Consider the following 23,069-nt stretch of genomic DNA (forward strand, 5'->3'; position numbering starts at 1 on the left):
AAAAAAAAAAAAAAAAAAAAAAAATATATATATATATATATATATATATATATAGGAACAATTCAAGTTAGAGTTTCCCTGGATGGTTTATAAATTGCGGAAAATAAAACTATGTTTTACTATTAGCAAATGTTTATTTGTAGTTCTAAAGTGACTGTTCATAGAAAGCTTTTTTTTTTTTTTTTTTGTTTCTTTTCTCTAAAAATTACTTTCTGAATATTAAGAAAAACATAAAGTTAATGTTTTTGTAAAGTTGTTTTAGTAGTCGTGATTGGAGTTATAAGAAATGTGTTTTCAAACAGTTTTCTAAAGGGAATAAGTTTAAACCATGGTGGCTACCTACCTAGGTTCTTGTAAGAATACTCGAGATACTCCTTTTTGGAAAATTGTCTGATCCTACTACATTCTATCGATCTTTTATCCAGTGAGAATGGGCATTTTGCATGTAAGTTAGTCCAAGCATTTGTGGATATTAAAAATCTATCTAATAAATCAAACTTGAAAGTGAATTGCAGAAAAAACACACACAAAAAAGACACAATCATGCCCTACCGATTTCTTCTGTTAGTAATTTCTCACACTCTCTAAAATTTCAAAGCAGAGGCTCCTCTTTGTGATTAATGGATTTACATGGATTCAGACCTAGACTCATTACGACATTTGCATCTTGTTACTTTTTTCTGTGCTTTGCCTTCAATAGATCTACATTTTCTTGTTTAGCCTGTTATAGAATATTTTAGTTTGTATCTCTATGAAACAAAGAAGAGTCTGGGTAGAACAATAAATTCATAGCCTGGGATTGCTAAACCATTTGTTGTTGAACCTGGCCAAGTTCATTGTTTAATCCTTTATGCTTGTTCAGGTATCGATGTTTAAAAAGAATTATGACCATCTCCCAAAAGATGTATACTTTGGTACTTACAAAGATGCAGTCCGTGGCAATCCAAACTATTTCTTGACGTATGGAAATGGAAAATCAGCTGCTCGGATTCAAGACCATCTTCGTCCAAATGGCGCACATCGATGGCACAACTACATGAAGAATCCCAAGTACATGTTATTATTTTATTTTACATCGATGGCTTTATGTCATCATTTTTTTATTAAGCAGTATAGCTAACCATTACTTGGATTCGTAGGAATCTTTCTTTTTTATTTATTTATTTATTTTTCTCCTTTTTTTCGCTAAATGCTTATGTATTTAACAATGATAGTGAGATAAAATTGGAAGAAGCTGCTGTTCTACATTACACATACACTAAATTTACTGATTTGACTTCAAGACGTGATCGATGTGGCTGCAAACCAACAAAAGATGATGTTAAAAGATGCTTTATGTTAGACTTTGATAGAGCTGTGAGTTCCACTACCCTCAGCCTCCACCCCCCCCTACTTCCTTTTCATTTAAGTTGAGCCATTGCAATTGTTACTTGTGCTCCACTAACTCATTATGTTGTTTCTTTTTAAGTCTCAAAACTTCGGTATGTAGAGACAATCTAGACTAGTATTTACATGCTATTATAGAAGGAGGATTTGTATATATATTCAGAATGATTTGTTATTTATGATCAAGTTATTTTTAAACCAAAGAAGTCCCACAATGGGGAGAGAAGAATTAGACTTGACAAGCCATCCTTAAGCTTAATAGAATTGGAAAAAGATCTGTAGTGAATCCCATCAGATATGCTGAGTGTATATATATACTTGAGTGGCATCCCTATTTACTTTTTTTTTTTTTTTTTTTTTTTCATTAGAGTCTCATCTTCAATTGGATGGAAATGGAGAAACTTAAGGGTTGGATGAGAGGAAGGGTTCGCACTTGGTGCATTGGGAGGTGGTCTCTAGGCCTTTGGACTTGCGGGTTTAGGCATCAGGAATGTTAGGACAAGAAACACAACCCTATTGGCTAAGTGAATCTGTGGGTACCCATTGGCACAAGGTTACTGTGATCAAGTCCTTGTCTCATCCTTTTGAGTGGACCGATGAGGGGTTAAAGACACTTCCAAAGACCCGTGGAAAGCAATGGCATTTGAATTTCATATTTTTTCTCTGTTTATTCATAATTGACATCGGGGACGAGCAAGATAAATACATTTTGGGAAGACATGTGGTTGGAGGATAAACCCCTCTGTTCCTTGTTCCTCATTCATATTATTTATCTTCCTTCAGGAACCACTTGGTTGCTTCAATCTTTGGTCAGATGGATTTGTTGCCTTCTCCTTCCTTCAAGGAAGGAGATATAACATGTGGGAATATCATTAAAATTTTCCTGATTTTCATAATAATGGGAGTAGCTATTATTCTAGGATATATAACATGAATTCCTGATTTTCATCACCCTTTTTGTGTACGTATAAATTTTTGTGTACATAATTATTTAAATTGTTCATTAAATCATTACTGTTCTTCTCTATTGGATTCTTGCCGATGATGAATGACATCTCCACAATGTATTCTTTACAGGCATTCATAATTGCTTCGACTGCAACAGAGGAAGAAATGCTAGCCTGGTAATTATTATGCTCAATATTCTAACTTCCGTCTCCTATTTCGTTGTTTCGAGATATGAATCTCGTGTCTTGCAAATTTAGAATCTTCACGAGTAATTTGGTTTGAATGTAATCTAAATCTCAAGGCTATCAGAGATTGCACAGCGAGAGGATTAAATCTCAACTGAATGGGTCATCCCATGACTACTTTAGATTTTAATGAGAGAACCTCCACTCAATGGTCAATGGATTGGATATTTCTTTCTAAAATCACAATGATAGCAAGTACACATAGTCAGTCTAGTTTGCAGGTGTTTCCATCGTCTCATTTCTGATGGTAGTTTACTTCCAATTTCTTTTTCTTTACTTTTCTGAATATTGGTCACTGGCAAATCCATTCTATAGATAATAGTTGTGAGATATCATGTCAAGCATTCGTTCCTACTGTCCATTATGAACTCTCTCAGCCTATACTTCAGATTTACATAAATCATGGCTTTTAACAATTTCCTGTCGGTTTTAGGTATCGTGAACGAGTTGTGTGGACTGATAAAGCACTGACCTTGAAACTTTTAAGAAAGGGTATTCTGACTCGCATTTATGCACCTATGGTGAGTTGAATTGCATCTGTTCTTTCATATTCAACTTGTAACCACCAAACATTTTGTGTAAAAGATGCACGGTGCAAGATAAACTCAAATGTCTTTTATTCTGTCCACAGATCATTATTCAAGGATTAAGGAATTCTGGCATCTTCAGTTCTGTAATCTCTTCTGCTGTTCATCATAAATTGGCCAAAGATCAAGTCTCATCATCTGTGAAGATTAGTAACTCTTCTAGACCAACTGAATCCGGGGTTATATCTTCTCGAAAGGTTGGTATTATTAATAGGGGGGACTTTCAAGCAACTGCCAGAAGGGTCCTGGAAATTCTGGACGATCATTCTGACCTCTCAGCTACCCCGCCATTATCGCCGCCCAGCCTCAACGATGATCTTCCAGCTCCGACACATGAATATTAACCATCATCATAAATAATTTTCGTTATACACAGGCCTCGGTTGTAGGATTTAGGATTTAGGATTTAGGATTCGTCAGTCTGGCAAAGGAGGAAACTTTTAGCAAGAGGAGACTGATCTAGCCGTGCCATGAAGATTTTGAGTGTTTGATTTCTCATGGGGTTCTTCCCGGTCGATCACTGTCCAAGCGGCTGATGTACATTGCAGATTTAGATGTTACAGCCCATAGTGTTAGAATATTGTAGAGAGAGAGCTTGGATTTTGGATTTAAGATTACTGATTGGATGGATTTTCAGAATGGGATGCCCCCATCTTTAATACAAAAAAACAGTAACAATTTTACAGTTTCATCTAATTTTAAGAATGTCCCAATTCATATTCATTTGAGTTAATGCTGTTTTCTTTCTGCTTAATATATTATTTAGTATGGTAAAGACGATTGATTTTGTACCTGGGTTTCAAAATTTACCATACAATCGCAATGCATAGTTTTGTGACCATAGTTACTACTTTCTTGAAGTTAGAGATTCAAATCATCGACGTTGAAAATTATGATGTTAACAGAATACCCATCACATTTCCTCCATTTGTTTCTTGAACTAAAAACAATTTCATGGCCCAGGATTCATCAAAATCGGGAGGTTTTCTGTTTTCCTAACAACAAAATGAGACTATCTAATAAAATTGAAAGTTCTAGTAAAAACCAGGTCAAATTTTCCCATGCTGATATCATCTTAGAAACGGTTAGTTACTATAATTTCTGGAAATGTTTCGGTATACATCTATGAACTCATGTTTTCATTGGATCATAGATCCATTGAATTCGAACAAAAAATCAGGTTTCAGTCTCATATCATTTTTATGTGTGTCGGTAGTTCTTGGTTATGAAACTCAAATTTGTTCTGGGAAGCTGAACAAGTGTTCATTGTGGTTGAGGACATCTCTCCTGTCTGAGAAAAACTTCCTTCGATCCTCCCATGTTCAAAATCATCTAAATATGTCACTTTCAAATTCTGATTCACTTTGTAGAAAAGCAGGAATCTGCAAGTTCTTCTCCAATCTCTAACGATTCGTCATCCGAAAATTCAGGATTTCGCTTGTTCATAACATCAGATGCTAAGCAAAGAGAAGCAGAATGAGAGTCTTCCATTTCATCGACTTGATGTTTCTGCGAGTTCTTCAAGTTGTCAGATGGAAGGTCTAAGATGGACAACGGATTCCTATCATTTGGGTCACCATAAAGTGCAACATGCCTGTAATATAGCTCCAGTTCCTTTTCAGCAATGGCAATGAATCGGCGAACAGACTCGAGGGATTGCTCGTACTTGGACTTTTCTAGTGCCTGCAAGGAGGGAAGCCATTGGTATGTTTTATTAATAATCAATTTCCTACAAACAGAATCCACATAAACATGAACATTGAGGTTTTAAGCATACATACAGCAAACAGATTGGATAACAAAAGGCCAACAATACCATAACACAACTATTAAATCTAATTAGACAGACCAAGTTTGCAACATTTGGTATTTGCTGTTAAATGAAAGCTTTTCATACAACAATCTAATGTCAGCACGTTATTCTCTGATCAAGCTAATCTAAACATGAAAATGGAAAAGCTGCACTATTTTCTAGGTACCGACACTGACAGCTTAATAGGAATCACATAATAAGAGTCAAAATTTGACAAACTCTCCGTGAGACCCACATCAGTTGAAGAGGAGAACGAAAACTTTTTTATAAGGGTGTGGAAATCTCTCCTAGGTAGACGCGTCTTAAGAATCTTGAGGGAAAGCCCAAAAGAAAAAATCCAAAGAAGACAATATTTGCTAGCGGTGGGCTTGGACCGTTAAACTCTCCAAGTCTTTGATATTGACACTCCATCAATCCAAAAACGAAAAGGTGAACCTCACACTTCTCTAACTTCAATACCATTACTTAACTACACAGCCGACTCCCACGCACATATTTTATGGTTGAAAAGCCAAATAGTCCTACTGATATCCTCCCTCACTATTATGTCTTAAATAAAGATGCACTGGCCCACGAACTCAGATTATAAAAAAGAGAAAGAAAAGAAAAAGACATCATATACATTAATGAAAACTGACAATTTAAAAACTAACCCGTTTCTTAGACAATGTATCAATTGGTGACATAACGACTGGTTGCACATATTCCTTTCCTCGATAGAAGATGATAGTATCATCACCAATTATCTGTATCGGGATTCCTCCACTCAATCTTGCAATTTCCTGTGCGTACTCATGCACTTGGCCAGGTTTACAAGGTTTGCAAAAAACTTTAACTGTTTCGTGTTTCTTCCAATGCATGTGCATGTTTAAAATCACACCTCCAAAAACTCCTCTTCTTCCAATAGGTACATAATTAGACCTCTTTTGACCCATTTTCTTCATATAAAACCGTTCCTCTGCAGTCAGATTGTGTGGCTCCACCACAGGACCCTGAACTTTAGGAACTTCATACCGCTTCAATCTCTCAATCAGCAATGCTTCTTTAATCCTGGCCTGCAGCAAAATCTCTATAATTGTAACTGAAAACATAAGAAAAATTTCCAACATCCATTAATTTGAAAACCATCTCGCTGCAGTTCAGCATCAGAGCGAAGATAAATGCTCATGAAGTAATTCTTTTTCTTTTGAAATGAGAAAACTTCGCCAAAAACATTAGTGATATCATAAAATATATAGAAACGGTTCTTTTTTTTACTGACCTTTTCAAGCTTGTGCTTGATTCTCTCTTCTGCATTTGAAAATTTCTGCTTTTTCTTCCCCTTTACACGCAGTTGACGAGGGTCTTTCTTATTTGCTGCTTTCCTTTTCTGCTTCTCTCTCATTCGCTGCATCTTCAATTTTTTCTTAGTCTTCCACTTATCTTTTTTTGGAGGATCCACTTCATGTGTTTCAAACTTTGGTTTCCCTTGGGATATGACAAGATTCACGGAACCATAGCTTAAATTTCTAAATCCCAAAAAAGGTTTTGAGATGTTCAGCAGAGGAATGTTTTTTATATGAGAGAAAGTAGAGTCAGGAACCCCAAGAACAGGTCTGCAACAGAAAATATGGTGTAAACACAGTAAAATTCAACCAGAAAATTCATCAAAAGTTATATATTCTACACTATTTCTGTCTTTCAAAGTCAAATACAAGCCATTTTCTTCCAATCTCAAACCCGGTCGGCTAGGTTAAATTTTTTTTAAAAGCAATGGATCAACAAAGAAATTTATCACTGGAGTGGAAAATCTAAGGAAAAGAAGATGAAAACTGCTGTTCAAAAGTAAAACACATCGATAATATTAAGAAGATGGAGGAACCTTGATTGAAGAGTACCTGAAAAATGGTTGCTTGAGAGATAAAGACCTGAAAAGCAGAGAAGCTCTGCGAAGATTATGAAACAACGATTTTGCCATATAACTATATTTCTTGTAGCATAGTTAGTTGTCACGCGACCATAATTTCATTTGAATATGCTGCAAAAGAAAAAGGAAACAATAAAGATAAATTTAACGAAGAACAAAGCATACTCGTGGAAAGTATCTGCAACTCGATAATCAACTTTCAATCAAAAACTTTTAAACAATGGAAATAAATTTATTTCATACTTAATCAAATAACTTCATACATTAGCAGCTCCAATGCAATAGTTCCCAATTCAGTTAAAGATCATACCAATGGGAAACAAAGAACTTGGATATCAGACCGATTCACCAAACCCTTACATACTAAACTAGATTGAGCGACACTGACATTTTCAAATGAAACCTGAGCCGAACCAACAACAATTACACACTCGTAGTCCAGTTAAGTGATTGGGTTCGATAAATTTCTGCTCTCTCCTGTTTCATTTTAACTAGAACGGAAGAAAATTACATGAGGAAGAAATCCCCCTAGGCATTTCTCACCATAAATTTGAAGATGATTAATCAAGTTTTGTTACCACAGTTTTAATAATCACTTGCAATATTTAACAATGAAACGATATAGAAAGCTCAGACAAAAGGTAATACCAGAAATTTCATCCCATTATCTTAACATTTCAGGGGGAAAAAACCACAAAAAATCCAAATCATCCGTTTGCACACTCACTAATCAAAGAAAATCACAATTCCAAGTTCCTAGAACTTAAAAAGAAATTTAAAACCCAGAAAAACTTGTACCTGAGGATATCGGTGCTGTCCCTAGAGGAAGCGGGAATCCGAGAGACCAGCCGCGTGTCAAAGCAACCGACGGCGACGCTGGGAGAGAGAATCGACGGTAGTGTGAATGAGACTAAACCCTCCACAGAGAGAGAGAGAAAGAGATCGATGGTGAGCCACGGTGGTGAGAATTGGTGCAAGAGCTGAAGCCCGTTGGTGACAACAGAAAACTGAAGTGAGATTGAGAGGAGGAGAGATTGAGAGGAGGAGTGATTTGAATGATGGGGAGGGAGGTCCTTTTATAGGGATTCCCGGAATTGGTTGAGATTTTTGTGAAGATTTGTGGATGATTTTGTGGATGAATTTGAATTCACCTCCTCTTTCTCTTTAACTCATTCAAATTCTATTATTAATTATTATTAGTTTCAACACCCTCCCTAAAACTGAATTCTGTGGAAATCAGTTTAGGACTTCATTTCATCTCCTTGATATACATCTTGGATTCTGCATATCTCCATCTTTCTTCTGAGCTTCTCGAACAATGGTTGTTTCAAGGGCTTTGTGAATAGGTCTGCGATTTGTTCATCACTTCGGCAAAAGTTGAGTTCAATAATGCCTTCTTTACACAAATCACGCAAGAAATGAAATCGAACATCGATGTGCTTGCTCCTTCCATGCAACACAGGATTTTTAGACAACTTAATAGTTGACATATTATCACAATATATAACCGTCGTACTTGGTTGCTTCTGATTAAGAATTTCAACCATTTTTCTTAACCAAATTGCTTGACATGAGCATGCTGCTGCTGCCACAAATTCTGCTTCTGTCGTTGAGAGTGTTACAATAGGTTGCTTCTTTGAAGACCAGCAAATAGCTCCTGAACTCATCAAGAAAATACTTCCTGAAGTAGTTTACGATCGTCTATATCACCTGCATAGTCGCTATCTGTATAGCCAACTATCTTCGGATCATCTCCTTTTTTGTAGAATACCCCCAAATCAGAGGTTCCTCTCACATAACGAAGTATTCTTCTTGCTGCATTGAGATGTTTTTCCGTTGGATGCTCCATGTAACGACTTATCATACTAACCGCATACATGATGTCTGGTCTTGTTGAAGTTAGGTACATCAAACTTCCCACAATTTGTTTGAAGTACCTATTATCAACCTCTCGCCCGTCAATGTTCTTGTGCAAATACCTCCTTATAATCAATTCCATACTTTTGCTTGTATCCTTTTGCAACAAGTCGCGCCTTGTACTTATCCACCTCACCGTTTTTATTCAACTTGGTTTTGAAAACCCATTTTACTCCGATTGTTTTCTGCCCTCTAGGAAGATCAGTGAGCTCCCAAGTCTTGTTCTTCTCTATGGATTTGATTTCACTGTCCATAGCTTCCTTCCATTTCTTCTCTTTTACTGCTCTTCATAGACAATTGGATCACTATCCATAAAGAATGCAAAATAACCACTATCACTTGATTCATAATCCATCTCATAATCAATCATCCAGTTTGGTCTTTTTCTTGTTCTTGGATGTATTTGATTATGATCATGATCTTCTTCTACTGGTTCTTCTTGTTGAGCTTGTGATGAGCTCTCTCCATGCTCATAGTGAGGCTGAATAGGAGCTTCAGTTTGTTCTTCTTCAAGATCTACAGGAATCTGCTGATTCACAGTGATCTTTTCTTCCCATGTCCAAGTCTTATTTTCGTCAAAGACTACATCACGACTCACCACCACCTTCTTTGTCAAAGGATCGTAGAGCTTGTATGCCTTAGAGGTCTCGCTTACTCCAAGGAACACACACTTCGAACTCTTGTCCTCAAGTTTCTTCCTTTTCTCATCAGGAACGTGTGCATATGCTATGCACCCAAAGATTCTAAAGTGGTCTACTGCAGGTTTTCTTCCGCTCCATGCTTCTTGTGGAGTCATAAATTTCACATTCATCATTTTGGAATGTGATCACATACCCTTGTCTTCAGATCAGGAATGTAGAATACATTAGAAATAGACTCTACAAAGCCATTTCTAGTCTTGATATCTACGGTTTCTTTCCCCATCACTTGGAGAGATGAATTGTTGCCCAGAGAGACCGTAGTATGAAAATTTTCATCTAAAGTTGAGAAGAATTCCTTACAACCTGTCATATGATTGCTGCATCCAGAGTCTACAACCCATACACCTTGATCTGCAACCTTCATAGCATGGAATGACATTAATAATGTTTCTTCTTCTCTTCTCTCCATAAAATTGGATTGATTTCTTTTCTACTTTTGAAGCCTGGTATAGCATTCATTTTTGTAATGTCCAAGGCGTCCACATCTGTAACATTCCACCTTAGACTTGTCAAAGTGTCTCTTGCCTTTGTTGTCATAATCGTTTCTGACTAGGTCTGCTGACCTGCCAACATCTCCACTTCTTTCTCGACTGCCTCTCTCACGACCTCTGCCTCTTCTTTGGCTCTTCATAACCTGTTTCCACCATATCAAAGAACTCCTTTGATCTGAGAAAATTTTCCATCAACATCGCCCAATGATCATAGTGACCGTCGAACCTCGGGATGGCGGATTGGCTCTGAGGGCTGGGCACGGGGGTCCCAGTCCCGAACCCGTCGGCTGTTGGTGGACTGCTCGAGCTACTCCCGCGGCGAGAGCGGGTCGCTGCGTGCCGGCCGGGGGGCGGACTGGGAATGGCTCCTTCGGGGGCCTTCCCCGGGCGTCGAACAGTCAACCTTGCTCTGATACCAGTTGTTGGTGACAACAGAAAACTGAATTGAGATTGAGAGGAGGAGAGATTGAGAGGAGGAGTGATTTGAATGATGGGGAGGGAGGTCCTTTTATAGGGGATTCCCGGAATTGGTTGAGATTTTTGTGGAGATTTGTGGATGATTTTGTGGATGAATTTGAATTCACCTCCTCCTTCTCTTCCGTAACTAATTCAAATTCTATTATTAGTTATTATTAGTTTCAACAAAGCCAAGCCAATAGAAGTCGGCTCGAACCGATAGCAAGTCGATTCTAGGTAGAGATGGAGCAGGGCGAGGTGGCGGTAACGTTTATTTCATTTTACATTTTCGCTAAAATTTTCATTTATTTCGGTTGAATTTGATTTTATAGTAAATATTTTTTATTTTTTTAATTTAATCTTTTCGAATAATATTTTTAATACATAATTTATTTCTTACCATATAATTTTTATTTCAAAAATATAATATCATTTTCACAAATTAAAATATAATATAATATCTATCACCTTAATATTTAAAAAATTAAAATTTAATATTATAATATGATTTTTAAAAATAAATAAAAAATTTGATATTGTAATATATAAATAATAATAAAGTTATAAGATGTAACTCAGGCCAAACAAATATAAAGAAATTATTTTTTATAATTTATAATAGAAATATATATATATACACACGAGACAGAGTGAAAATTCAACGAGAGCGAAGACGGAGAATACAATCTTCATCTCGACCCCATTTCTCTCGAGTCTCTTTCCCATTTCCTATTTAAACAAACTCTATCTCGTAGAGTAAATGAACATTTCTGACCGCTAGATTTCTCCATCCCAATTTTTTCGATCTCCTCCATTTAAAAAATAAACTTGGAAATTAATAATGACTTTTTTTATTTTTCATTAAAAGAAGGTTCTCGTGCATTTTAATTTTTAAAAATTGTGTTTTGTCTCCGACATTTTCTTAATAATGTATTTGTCTTTTTTAATAAACATTGCATTTTTATTTAAAATTTAAAAATAAAAATAGCTTTTTAATATTAAATTTTGAGATATATAGACAACAAAATAAATAGGTAAAAATAGTGTTTAAAAAATTAAAAAAAATTCAGAAAAAAAATAAAAAAGCTGAAGAAAATAATAATGCATATTCATAAGAGTCATAATCAAACAGCTGGCTACTCCATGGACTACGTTCAATCCTCCTTTGTCATCATTCTTGCATCACTTTAACGCTCAATGTCATGCCCTTTAAACCTTTTTGGCTTTACCCTCTTCTTTTCTTGGTGGAGGGCCCTCATATCCATCAACCACACACACCCTATTGACCGAGTCCCCGAATACGTTAACATTATGTAAGCACGTATAAGTATCTTAAAATAAGTTTTGTTTCATAGTACGAGATACAAGCATATGTAAACACGTATACATCTGAAGATGAAAGTTTGTTATAATAGGAACTATTAGCCTAACAAATACACCAATCCCATCTGAACCTATTTCATTCTATCAAAGTATTCCATTATCGATCAAATGGGTAAAAACAAAAAACGGGTGGAAAAATGTAATAGCCCAAGCTCACGGTAGATATTAGTTTTTCTCAAGGTGTCTGTTAGAGAAAGGTTTCCAAACTCTTATAAAAAATGTTAGGTTCTCCTCCCCAACCGATGTGGGATCTCACAATTCACCCTCCTTCAAAGCCCAACATCTTCGCTTGCACTCGCTCCCCTCTTCCATCGATGCGGGATCTCATAATTCACTCTCTTTAATATCCCAGTTGTGATGTCCCACATTAGTTTGGGAAGAGAACAAAACACCCTAGCAGACGCGTTTTAAAGCCTCGAGGGGAAGCTTGAAAGGAAAAGCTGACAATATCTACCACCAATGGTCTCGTTGACACTCGTTTCTCTCTCCAATCAATGTGGGATCTCACATAAAAGATATACATAGAACAGTATAAAATGTAAATAGAACACTAACCTATACAAATCAACTACAGTAAAATGTAAATAGAACAGTAACATATAGAAATAAACGAGAGTGGACTTAATTACATACACATCACGGATTCCTTTCACGACTATTCAAAAGTAGGGTTGATTGGTTCGATTGACTTTTTGTCTTCCCAATGCCAATGCCTACTCCACTAGTAAATATGTCCAAGACCCGCTTTTTGTATTTTGTTTGCATATATAAAGAGAGTGGGATGGGAATGAATTAGCATAGAAAAAATGGAGGAGAAGCTTAGTGTAGTGCTTGTGGGTATGGTTCTAGTTCATGTGGCATTGTCTTCAAGGGTGGTGGGTATCCCCTTAGAAGATGAAATCAGAAGCTTGCCAACCCAACCGAGCCCTAACCCCAGTTTCAAGCAGTTTGGTGGGTATGTCACCATTGATGAGAAGCAAGGGAGGGCTCTCTTTTATTACTTTGTTGAAGCTCACTCGCAACCTGCTTCTCCTCTTGTTCTGTGGCTCAATGGAGGTAACCTTTACTTTCAAGTCTCGATTTGAATTGATATCTAATTGTTGTTATGAGATAGTCGTATTGTGCTAGTTTGATTAGAAATAATATGATGTTTCTTCTAACGATAGGTCCGGGGTGTTCGTCTCTTGGAGGAGGAGCCTTTATAGAACATGGTCCCTTCAAAATTAACGGAGAAATTCTGGTCGAAAATGAGTATAGTTGGAACACAGGTATGAAGATATTATCTCACTCCAATCATTTTGTTTTGATTTTTTTTTTGTGGGTGTCAAAAAAAAAAAAAAATCAACACTTAATTAATATTATATTTATTTAGTAAATTAGCATAAAATATTGATTTTTTCTCAATTCAAAATCTATAAAGTTTTTTAAAAAAACAAAATTGTACAAGAATTTACACAAAAATATTTGAGAATCTTTTAAACTTTTAATTATTGGTATTTAAATTTTAAAAATATCCAATGAATGCAACCAATGGTCTTTATTATATTTTAAAATTTTAAGAAATACTTGATCTATTATAAATTTAAATTTAAATTTTTTTTTTTTAATTTCAAAATTTATATTTAATAGACGAATGAATTTTATAAAATATCAAATAAGTTATAATATTAAAAATTATATTAAATAAAAAATTATTAAATATTTTAAAGTAATCCCAAAAACAAAATTTCACACCCGACCAAATAGATAATACTTTAAAGTTAAGGGACCAAATAAACCACAGATAAAAGTGTTATTAGTTAAATGATGTATAACAACTTAACTGCACCATTAATAGATATTGTCAACTTTAACTCGTTAGACATGATCCTTAGTCTCGCAATTTTAAAACACATCTATTAAAGTTTCATTCCTCTCTACAACCGACCTAAAATCTTATATGGTGTGTTTGTTGGTTTAGAAGCAAACATGTTATATTTGGAGTCACCAGCTGGAGTCGGATTCTCTTACTCTGTTAATAAATCTTTCTATTCGAGAATAGATGATGAAATTACAGGTGTTTCTACTCTCCCTATTTTATTTTATTTTATTAATTTTTAATCAGAAAAGATTGAATTTATTTGAAATCTGATAATTGGGGTTGGTTTCATTTGGTTAAGCCCGAGACAATCTCCTGTTTCTTCAGCACTGGTTCGACAAATTTCCAGAATACAAAAACAGAGATTTTTACATCACAGGGGAGAGTTATGGAGGTATTTAATTCTCTCCTCCTTTTTCACCTTCTTTTTCCTCTCCGCCTCCGCCGCCGCCGCCGCCGCCACCGCCGCCGATAATTGGGTTGAAGCTAACTTTGTGCCATGGTTGACTCCTTTGATAACAGGACACTACGTTCCACAACTGGCGCAGCTCATTCTTAGCTCCAAAGTGAATATCAGACTAAAGGGAATCGCTGTGAGTAGCAATTTTACTTCCATCTTTTCGTTTCGGTTAAGAATCATTATCCTCCACAACATATGATATTATCCACTTTGAACATAAACTATGGTGAATTTGCTTTCGGCTTCCCAAAAAGTCTAGAGATGCATTTCTTACCTATAAATCTATGATCATTCCCTCAATTCCCTCCCAACAATTCTCAACAATACTCCTCTTGAACAAAGTACACTATAAAACCTTCCCTCAGGCCCATGAAGCCATCGAATAACCTCCCCTTAATCGAGGCTCCACCCCTTTTCTGGAGTCCTCGAACAAAATACACCATTTGTTCGACATTTGAGTCACTTTTGACTATACCTTCATGACTCACAACTTTTTTGTTAGACATTTAAAGATTCTATTGACATATCTAAGTTAAGGGCATAACTCTCATACCATATTAGAAATCACAACGGATATTGTCTACTTTGAATATAAGTTCTCGTGGTTTTGCTTTAAACTTCTCAAAACGCCTCGTAACGATCGCGATATATTTCTTACTTATAAACCCACGATCATTCCCTAAATCAGCCAACGGACTCCCTCTCAACAATTCTTAATGATGGGTTGCTATGGATGCAGATCGGAAATCCTCTCCTAGATTTCGGGAACGACTTCAACGCAAGAGATGCGTACACGTGGTCACATGGCGTGGTTTCAGACTCGGCTTATAAGCTTCTAAGTTCAGTTTGCAACACTTCACGGATATATAAAGAAGTCCTTCAAGGCACCATTTCTCCAGATTGCTTCTTCGTTATTTCCCAGGTTTCCGAACAGTTCTCCAGCTTCATCGACGTGTATAATATCATCGGTGACGTTTGCCTCGCCGCCAACAATTCACAGGCTGCAGCTCTCCTTCATCCACTTTGGTCGCTGCTCTACACTGCCAAATCCACAACGCCGCAATTAGAGCCTCAGGCAAATGGCGTTGAGAGAGATATCTGTTCGCAACAAAATGCTGCCAAATACTTGAACAGGAAGGATGTGCAGCAAGCGCTCCATGCCAAACTCGTTGGAGTGGCTCAATGGAGTCTGTGCAACCACAATTCGTAAGTAAATGTAATCTTTGAAGGTTAAGATGAATGGTGTTTGAATATTGAATGATTGCTTATGTGCAGAGATTGGCATTATGATCGGACGGATATGTTTATACCGATGATTGATGTCGTTAGCTCACTTGTGAAGTCCAAAATCCGAGTCTTGGTTTATAGGTAATCTCGTTCTTATATAATATCCGAGTCTTGATTTTAAGCTCGTTTTTCTCTCCAACTGATATGGGATCGCCCCCACGTCTACTAAGGAGAGATTCCACGCCCTTGTAAGAGGTTTTCACACCAACCCCTTGAGGCCTCCTGCGTCTACTTGTGAGAGGTTTTCACATCCTTACAAAGAATGATTCGTTTCCCTCTCTAACTGACGTGAAATTTCACAATCTACCCATTAGTCTATTAGGGAGAGATTTTCACACACTTATAAAAAAATTATTCATTTCTCTCTCTAATTCAATGTGGGATCTTACAATTCACCCCCTTAGGCCCGAATCTACTCGGGAGACTCTAACCAATGTGGGATTTTACAATTCATTCCCTTAAGGTCTTCGTCCACTATAGAGATGTTGCACTTCCTTAAAGCCCAGCGTCTACTACAGAGAGGTTTCCACACCCTTATAAGAAATGTTTCATTCCCTTTTCCAACGGATGACGTGAGATCTCACAATCCACCCCTTGGGCCCAGCGTCCTTACTAACACATTACTCGGTATCTGACTCTAATACATTTGTAACAACTCAAGCCCACCGCCAATAAATATTTTAATATATTTGTATGAGGAGTAAGGAAAGTAAATGAAATATGTGTATTGATATTGATAACAGCGGTGATCAAGATTTAGTGATACCATTCACGGGAAGTAGAACACTGGTGAGTTCATTAGCGAAGGCGTTGGGTGTAAACACAAGCGTGGGTTACAGTGCTTGGCTGGTGGACAACCAGGTTGGTGGGTGGAGTGAGGCGTATGGCAAGTTTCTATCCTTTGCAAGCATAAGAGGCGCTGGTCACTTGGCTCCCGAAACTCAGCCCAAGAGATCTTTGGTGCTTTTCAAGGCATTCTTACTTGGAATTCCACTCCAACAAATCTCTTCTTTTTAGTAACCCTAATTAATAAATAAAGCCTCAGCTAAATTTACTATGATCGTGTACCTGTCTCAAAAGGTCTCGTACAAATGCAGAGAGTATTCAATAATTATAAATTCATAATCATTCTTTAAATTAACCGATGTGAGAGTCCTTTTTTCGATATTTGAGGATTCTATTGACATGACTAAGTTTAGGACATGGTTTTGATACCATATTAGACGAACACGACTTTCCACAATGATATGATATTGTCCACTTTGAGCATAAAGTCTCATGATCGTACTTTGAGCTTCTCAAAAGGTCTCATTTCAATGGAGAGAGTATTCTTTGATCATAAATCAATGATCATTCCCTAAATTAGCGGATCTGGCACTTCCATCCAACAATTTGAACGAACCCTTTTGAACTGTGGTTCGGATCGTAACTAAATTTAAAATTTAAAATTGCAACTCAGTATTTCAAATATTTAACCAACCAAATTGAGATCCTTCTTACTAAAGATACAACTCCGACATTCTTATTAATTGAAACAAAAAAGGTGGTTGTTATGTGAAATTGTATCTTGATTTGGTAATAATTAGAACGAGGATAACTAAATAGTCATTAATATATACAAATCTCTGTTGACACATCGTCGGGTGTCTAGCTCTGATATCATTTGTAACAGTTTAAGTTCATCGTCAGTAGATAATGTTCTTTTTAGTCTATTACATATCACCGTCAAGTTCAAAGGTTTAAAACACGACTGTTACACAGAAATTTTCACTTTTATAATAAATGTTTCGTTGTTTCTCCAACTTAGGTAAGATCTTAAAAGAAGAGATTATGAAAGCCCACTAACTAAAAGGCCCATATCGAAAAGCCCATGAATTTTTGGTCTGAAAGGTCCAATGGGTCTTCCTCTTTCTGAGCTCTCAGTTCTTTCTTTTTCACTCTCAGAAGCTTGGATTGGAAGGTGGGACCGTAAAATGGGAAGGTCTCTAAGAAGGAGAGGCGCCACCGGTGGTGACGATCTACTTCACGCCGCCGCCAGGAACGGCGACCTGAGTTCTGTCATTTCAATTTTGGCATCTAATGCTTCGTCTGTCAATTCCAGAGATAAGCACTCCCGGACTCCGTATCCTTACGTTTCCTCCTGTCAATTGTTATTTCCAGATTTTTTTTTTTTTAATAGAATTTTGTTGAATCATCATGCCTCCGTTCAGCTTAGTCAAATCCTTGGAATTTTTTCAATTAAATTGAAGTTGCTTAGGTTAGATTGTTTAAGAAGCTTTTTAATGGTTGTTTCTAGGTTGAATCAACCGAACAAACGGAAGTTAATTAATTTCTAAAAAATTATTTTGATATATAAAGCTATTATATCACCTGCCCATACTCTTTTTGAGTTTTTATCCTTCATTGATGTTTGGAAGTAATATGGCTATATTCCTGTTTTTCTTTGTGCATAATAAAATTTTAGGGTAAATAACTAGAACAATCTGATATCAATCTAATACTACTGGAGGATTAGAGATTGAATTGAGTTTTGTTACATTTAAGGGTCATTTGATTGAATAGAGTTTGAAGTTGTAATCTTTCATTTTAAAATTTGTATCCTTCAAAAGTTCTTTTTCAAGTCTGCCACTGGGCTCAATGAGACGAGTTATAACTCTTAGTTTGTTCTTGATGAGTGATTTAGCACTATGGTCTGGATAGGTCGCGCTAGACGTGATTTAACATCGGCCTCATGGCCATATCATCCATGACCAAAAAATTTCTTTTATGGGAAAATTTTGTTTGAGTGCTTAATGATTTAAAACTAGTCTGCCACTGGGGTTATGACTTACCTGCCAATGCTATCATTGAGTTAAATTTTCGAATATTATTGTAATGATTTTTAGCTTACTACAGGTGTTCTTAGGGCTGTACAACACTATTTTTGTGGGTACTAGTTCTACATCATGGTTGGATACTTTTTAGCCAGGTTTGTGCATTTCATTGCTGAGTTTGGGGGCTTTTTTACCTGCTTGATTTTGTTGCTTGGTTTGGGCACTCTCATGGTTGAGTTTGAGCACTCTTGTAGTTCGTTATTGAGTGGTTTGTTGCAATTTTGTGGGGATGTTATGGGGTTGATTCATGAACAATTACATATAGTTTTACAAGTATTTTACTTGATTTAAGATGGGTTCCTAGTGTATTAATGCTGATTTTTATCTGGACATAGATGCTCGATCCGTCCTCCTATCCAACACCTTTTACCATCTATGGTAAAGGTTGCATTCATGTTCTTGAAAGTCTTCTTTACCCTATGCTTTCAACTTCATCATAATATATGATGCTCTTCCAATGTCATGACTTCATCTGGCTCGACCGGGCTGGCTATCCCCTTATTCTTGTTAGTTTTTGCCAGTACACTACTTCTAGCATCCAAGCCCTTTGATTGTGTTTCCTTAACTCTTAGCAAACTTTGGAATATAGACTGCATTTAGCAGCATGGTCTGGACAAGCAGAGGTTATAAATTATCTATGCAAGAACAAGGCCGATGTTGGTGCTGCTGCCATGGATGATATGGCCGCAATACATTTTGCATCTCAGAAGGGACATTTAGAAGTTGTTCGTACTTTGATCTCACATGGTGGATCGACAAAAGCTTCTACTCGAAAGGGTATGACCCCACTGCACTATGCTGTGCAAAGTTCCCATTTGGAGCTTGTTAAGTACTTGGCAAGGAAAGGTGCAAGTTTGAGTACTAAAACGAAGGCAGGACAAACCCCTCTTGATTTGGCTAGCAACGAGGAAATCCGCTTATTCTTGGAAGAGCATGAAAAATCATCTAAGAAAGAAGAGCTAAAAGAAAAAGGGAAAGCCGGGACAACTCAACCACAGCCAACTGCGTCGGTAGAAGATGGGGCACCCACTGCAAAGTCGAACGAAACTGAAAATGAAGACGATTCAGGGGTTGAGCAGTCAAAGAGGCCAAGCGATGAAGAAAACCAGGGGATCGAGCAGTCAAAGAGGAAGAGTGATGAGGCTGTTGGGGAGGAAGCCTTGTCAAAACCGAAGAAGGCGAAAGTTGCCCTTGGCCATCTTCTAACATCGGATGACACACAAGAGGACGATGAAAACTCATAAAAGTGGCGTCGAGTGGGTCGTGTAACCAGCATCGTTTATATTTCCTTCTCCAGATGTGTATTATCAATTCCATAATTTTAGGCATAGACCATAGACCTTTGAAGGTAACATACTTTTGTTTTAGCATTTGTATCTTCCTAATTTAACCTTCACTTCAAAGGGTTGATAGATAGTTATCTCTAACCCTTCTGTCTTAATGTTTCTGTAGTTGAATGTGGAAAAAAATTATACTTCGGTATATAAGGATTAAGTTTGAATGAAAAAGAAAGAAAGAATAAGATAAAAAAAAAAAAAAAGATAAGATATATGGTTGTTTGTTAGTTCATATTTTAAATAATGTATTTAAAAATAGTATAAAATATATGGATATTTGATTGTTATTTTATTCCTATTATAAATAATATATTTAAAAATAATATAAAATATATGAATAGTCGTTTGCTCATTTATTATAAAATATTTATTTATTTCCTTTTTTATATAAAAATGATATTTGTTTTCTTAAATAGAAAGTTAACAAAATAATAAAATAATATAAAAGAAACTAAGTAAAATAATAAAAGAGTAGTGTAGAGAGATGTATATTATAAGATTTTGTTCGATTCAGGTCAATCCGAAGTTTTGTCCAATGAACTCGAAATTCGAACCGAATCTATTCAGGTTAAAAAATATTAATCCAACCCAATCAAAACCGTATAATTTATGTTGGGTCTGTTCGAGTTATCAAGTTTAATGTACACCTCTAGTGTTTATAACCCAAAATTAAAAAGATAATTTTAATCCTAATAAAAGTAAACAAAGAGCTCTTTTCGATAAATTTGGATAAATTTTTTAGTTGGAGTAATTTTATTTCATCCTTTGTGACCTACCCCGAAGTGTAACCTTTCCTGTGTGTTTTAATAAGAAATAGGATAAAATAGGAAGAGGAGAGGAGATTCGAAAATCTGTCCTATATACTTGCTCCTGTAGATGATCTAAATTTATTGACTTAGTATTAGAACGATAAAGCAAAAAAAGAGAGTTTTCATGAAACTTGATTCAAGATATATATTTGTTCGTGTCTAACTTGTTTAGTTTTGAGTTAGTTTATTCGATCCTCAAATTATAAAAAGTGACTACTAGATTTCTAAGCCTTCAATTTTGTGTCTAATGTGAGAATATTTGCTAAAACGCCGCACCTTGGAAATAGTAACAAATGGAAACATTCAGCAAGAAGGCAAATATTATAAGATATATATGATAAACTCTAATTTAGTATTAAATATCCTTAACATAATAAAATCACCAAAATAAAAACATCCGATAAAAAAATCGGACAATTGTTTAGGAAATATATACTAAACCAATAATTTAATAAGTAGACTTTGTACGGATAATCAAAAACTTGGCAAGTTTATTGAGATTGATTGAAGGCTTTTCCTTCATGCATATACAGAACAGGAAAACCGCATATGCCTTAAAGAGGCAATATGCGCCTAAATGATTGGTTTCTAAACTCATCCATCATTCATTATTCTCAACACAATCTAAAACCCAACAATAATAGGGGCCAACCAAATTTGATGAACCACATGACAGCACAGAAAACCACTCTCAGCTGTTCAACACTTCCAGCTGAACAAGCCATGAAACTGCAAAAACAAACATGGCAACATAATAATTTACAGGGAAAGTTCTTTCCAACAACATAAAAAAGAATGTGCCACGATGATATAGGACGATGGATTCGAATGTACTGTACAAAAGAATAGGGGGTGGGGGAGGAATGAACATTTTTATCTTCTATACTCACTGATATTTGCAGGTTGCATAGCAAAATTCAAACCGTGCTCAAAAGAAAGTAAACGACGCATAGTTTACCCATTCTATATATATATTTATGTATATGATATAATCTCTACCTGTAGATAATAAAGAATATAAGGAATGATATCTAGACTCAATATTCACAAAACTGGCTTCTCCGGACTCCATGCATCCCATTGCCTGACCATTGCTGGCTAACTGGTCCACTAGGATTAGAATTCAAGCGGTTCCAACTTTTGGGAGCATTATTATTATGTTCATCAGCAAAATTTACTCTCTTCCTTCCTCCTCCCCTCCTGTTTCTCCACCCATTTTCCTTTTGATACCCATCACCATGAAATCTCGAACCCTTGAATGTCGAAGAATGGTACCAATTTCCACCCGTGTTCTTGCAGTTTGCATCCCGTGTTCTCCATATCTGACTTGTGAACCTGTTGTCTGATTTATTGTGATTGTAATCGTTATTGTAACTGTAATTGTATTTGTAATTGTAATTGTGATTCTGATTCTGGTTCTGATTCTGATTAGTCCCCCAATCATTCCAACCAACTGAATTATTCAAATACTCGTCTCTCAAAGCTCCATTGTTCTTGGAAGCATAATTCACCTCCCAAGAGTTTTGTCCATCGTCCACCTTCTGATCACAATTACCATTCTCTGCTTCCGGTTTCTGAATATCAAGGTCGCCCCATCCGGTGCTATATGACTGATACAAGCCAAAAATGTGACAAACTTTCCCAGCCACTTCACCTTCCTCCCCAACAACTGGGGAGATTTGTTCGTTTTCGAGGTCTAACATCAGATCAGGGTCAACGTCACAATTCCAATCGATCTCATCGATAAAAATGTCAGGATCAGGCAATGATATATTGCAATGCAGGCCATTGATTTTTGCCCAGAACCTACTCTTTGCATTGTGAAATGCTTCTTCGCATGCCGTGTCGTTCCATTTAACCACGTTTTCATAGAGGAACATACACTTCTTTGTATCCAACAGTTTCCTCCATGGAATCAACCCAACAGAAGAACAAAACTTCTTTTCCCACGATGGCACGTCGGAGTGCCGATTACCTGTAACAAATAAGTACATACAAGCCCCCAAATAGCCATTAGACAACAAATTCATTCGCCAGTAGGAAGGGAAATTCATACTTCTAAAATCAAATACCCAAAAGAAGCAACAACACAAAACTAAGGTCGCTTTCAAAGATGAAAGACGAAATTGATATACAAGACAGCCAAAGCTGAAACTACTGCGTAGCTTACAGTATAAACATGCCTAACAAACGTAAACAGATCAGAATTTGCTATAAAGCTACAACAGATCCAAAGAAAACTTGGAGAAAATAGATTAGTTATTGTTGGAACTAAATGCAGCCAATATTCTGCAGAACGATCATTCATTATCAAAGAACCATCAAGAATGGAAGTATTAAAAAAAAAAAAAAACGAATCATCAACATATAGAAACCATTATCAAACAAAACAAGAAGCATCGAACTCAGCGAAATACAAAATATAAATGTATCTCGAATCGATCACCGAAAACGTGGAAAATTCTCGAAGAACTCCTTTTCTTTACGTAACTAAATGAAACGAAAACCGCAGCTCGTACAGATCGCAACCGACATTAATCGCAAGAAACAGAGAAACAGAAACAAAAAAAAAAAAAAAAAAAAAAAAAAAAAAAAAAAAAAAAAAAAAAAAA

At 36.2% G+C, this 23,069-nt stretch overlaps 5 protein-coding genes across 6 annotated transcripts in view; 3 read left to right on the forward strand and 2 right to left on the reverse strand.

Moving 5' to 3' along the window:
* LOC111482276 (glycosyltransferase-like At2g41451) overlaps positions 1–3,859 on the forward strand; it is a 6,542-nt gene extending 2,683 nt beyond the window's left edge. The window contains exons 7-11 of the mRNA XM_023127985.1: positions 863–1,050; positions 1,215–1,356; positions 2,464–2,510; positions 3,013–3,100; positions 3,211–3,859. Of these exons, the coding sequence (XP_022983753.1) occupies positions 863–1,050; positions 1,215–1,356; positions 2,464–2,510; positions 3,013–3,100; positions 3,211–3,510 (765 nt within the window). The 3' untranslated portion in view covers positions 3,511–3,859. The remainder of the gene's footprint in view (positions 1–862; positions 1,051–1,214; positions 1,357–2,463; positions 2,511–3,012; positions 3,101–3,210) is intronic.
* Positions 3,860–4,205: 346 nt separating this feature from the next.
* LOC111482313 (uncharacterized CRM domain-containing protein At3g25440, chloroplastic) lies at positions 4,206–7,932 on the reverse strand. Its single transcript, XM_023128038.1, has 5 exons — positions 7,684–7,932; positions 6,857–6,996; positions 6,241–6,574; positions 5,633–6,034; positions 4,206–4,849 (listed from the first exon to the last, which is right to left on the reverse strand). The coding sequence occupies exons 2-5, from the start codon at positions 6,934–6,936 to the stop codon at positions 4,526–4,528; spliced, it is 1,140 nt and encodes a 379-aa protein (XP_022983806.1). The 5' UTR covers positions 6,937–6,996; positions 7,684–7,932; the 3' UTR covers positions 4,206–4,525.
* A 4,676-nt stretch (positions 7,933–12,608) lies between these two features.
* On the forward strand, positions 12,609–16,498 carry LOC111482287 (serine carboxypeptidase-like 45). Its single transcript, XM_023127996.1, has 8 exons — positions 12,609–12,889; positions 13,000–13,101; positions 13,794–13,889; positions 13,993–14,085; positions 14,214–14,284; positions 14,891–15,357; positions 15,427–15,519; positions 16,182–16,498. The coding sequence occupies exons 1-8, from the start codon at positions 12,640–12,642 to the stop codon at positions 16,453–16,455; spliced, it is 1,446 nt and encodes a 481-aa protein (XP_022983764.1). The 5' UTR covers positions 12,609–12,639; the 3' UTR covers positions 16,456–16,498.
* An 820-nt stretch (positions 16,499–17,318) lies between these two features.
* Positions 17,319–19,808, forward strand: LOC111482337 (tankyrase-2). The gene is made up of 2 exons (XM_023128074.1): positions 17,319–17,560; positions 18,901–19,808. The coding sequence occupies exons 1-2, from the start codon at positions 17,334–17,336 to the stop codon at positions 19,553–19,555; spliced, it is 882 nt and encodes a 293-aa protein (XP_022983842.1). The 5' UTR covers positions 17,319–17,333; the 3' UTR covers positions 19,556–19,808.
* Positions 19,809–21,079: 1,271 nt separating this feature from the next.
* Positions 21,080–23,069, reverse strand: part of LOC111482326 (uncharacterized protein DDB_G0289917) — a 2,507-nt gene continuing 517 nt past the window's right edge. The window contains exons 2-3 of one of the 2 annotated variants that reach the window (XM_023128060.1): positions 21,457–22,432; positions 21,080–21,186 (exon numbers count right to left, since the gene is read on the reverse strand). In XM_023128060.1, coding sequence (XP_022983828.1) covers positions 21,495–22,432 — 938 coding nt within the window. In that variant the 3' untranslated portion in view covers positions 21,080–21,186; positions 21,457–21,494. Of the gene's footprint in view, positions 22,433–23,069 lie in introns of both variants that reach the window. The other variant, XM_023128059.1, reaches the window with a different exon arrangement.

The sequence above is a fragment of the Cucurbita maxima genome, unplaced genomic scaffold, assembly GCF_002738345.1.
Source record: "Cucurbita maxima cultivar Rimu unplaced genomic scaffold, Cmax_1.0 Cma_Scf00007, whole genome shotgun sequence".
NCBI classification, from domain to species: Eukaryota; Viridiplantae; Streptophyta; class Magnoliopsida; order Cucurbitales; family Cucurbitaceae; genus Cucurbita; species Cucurbita maxima.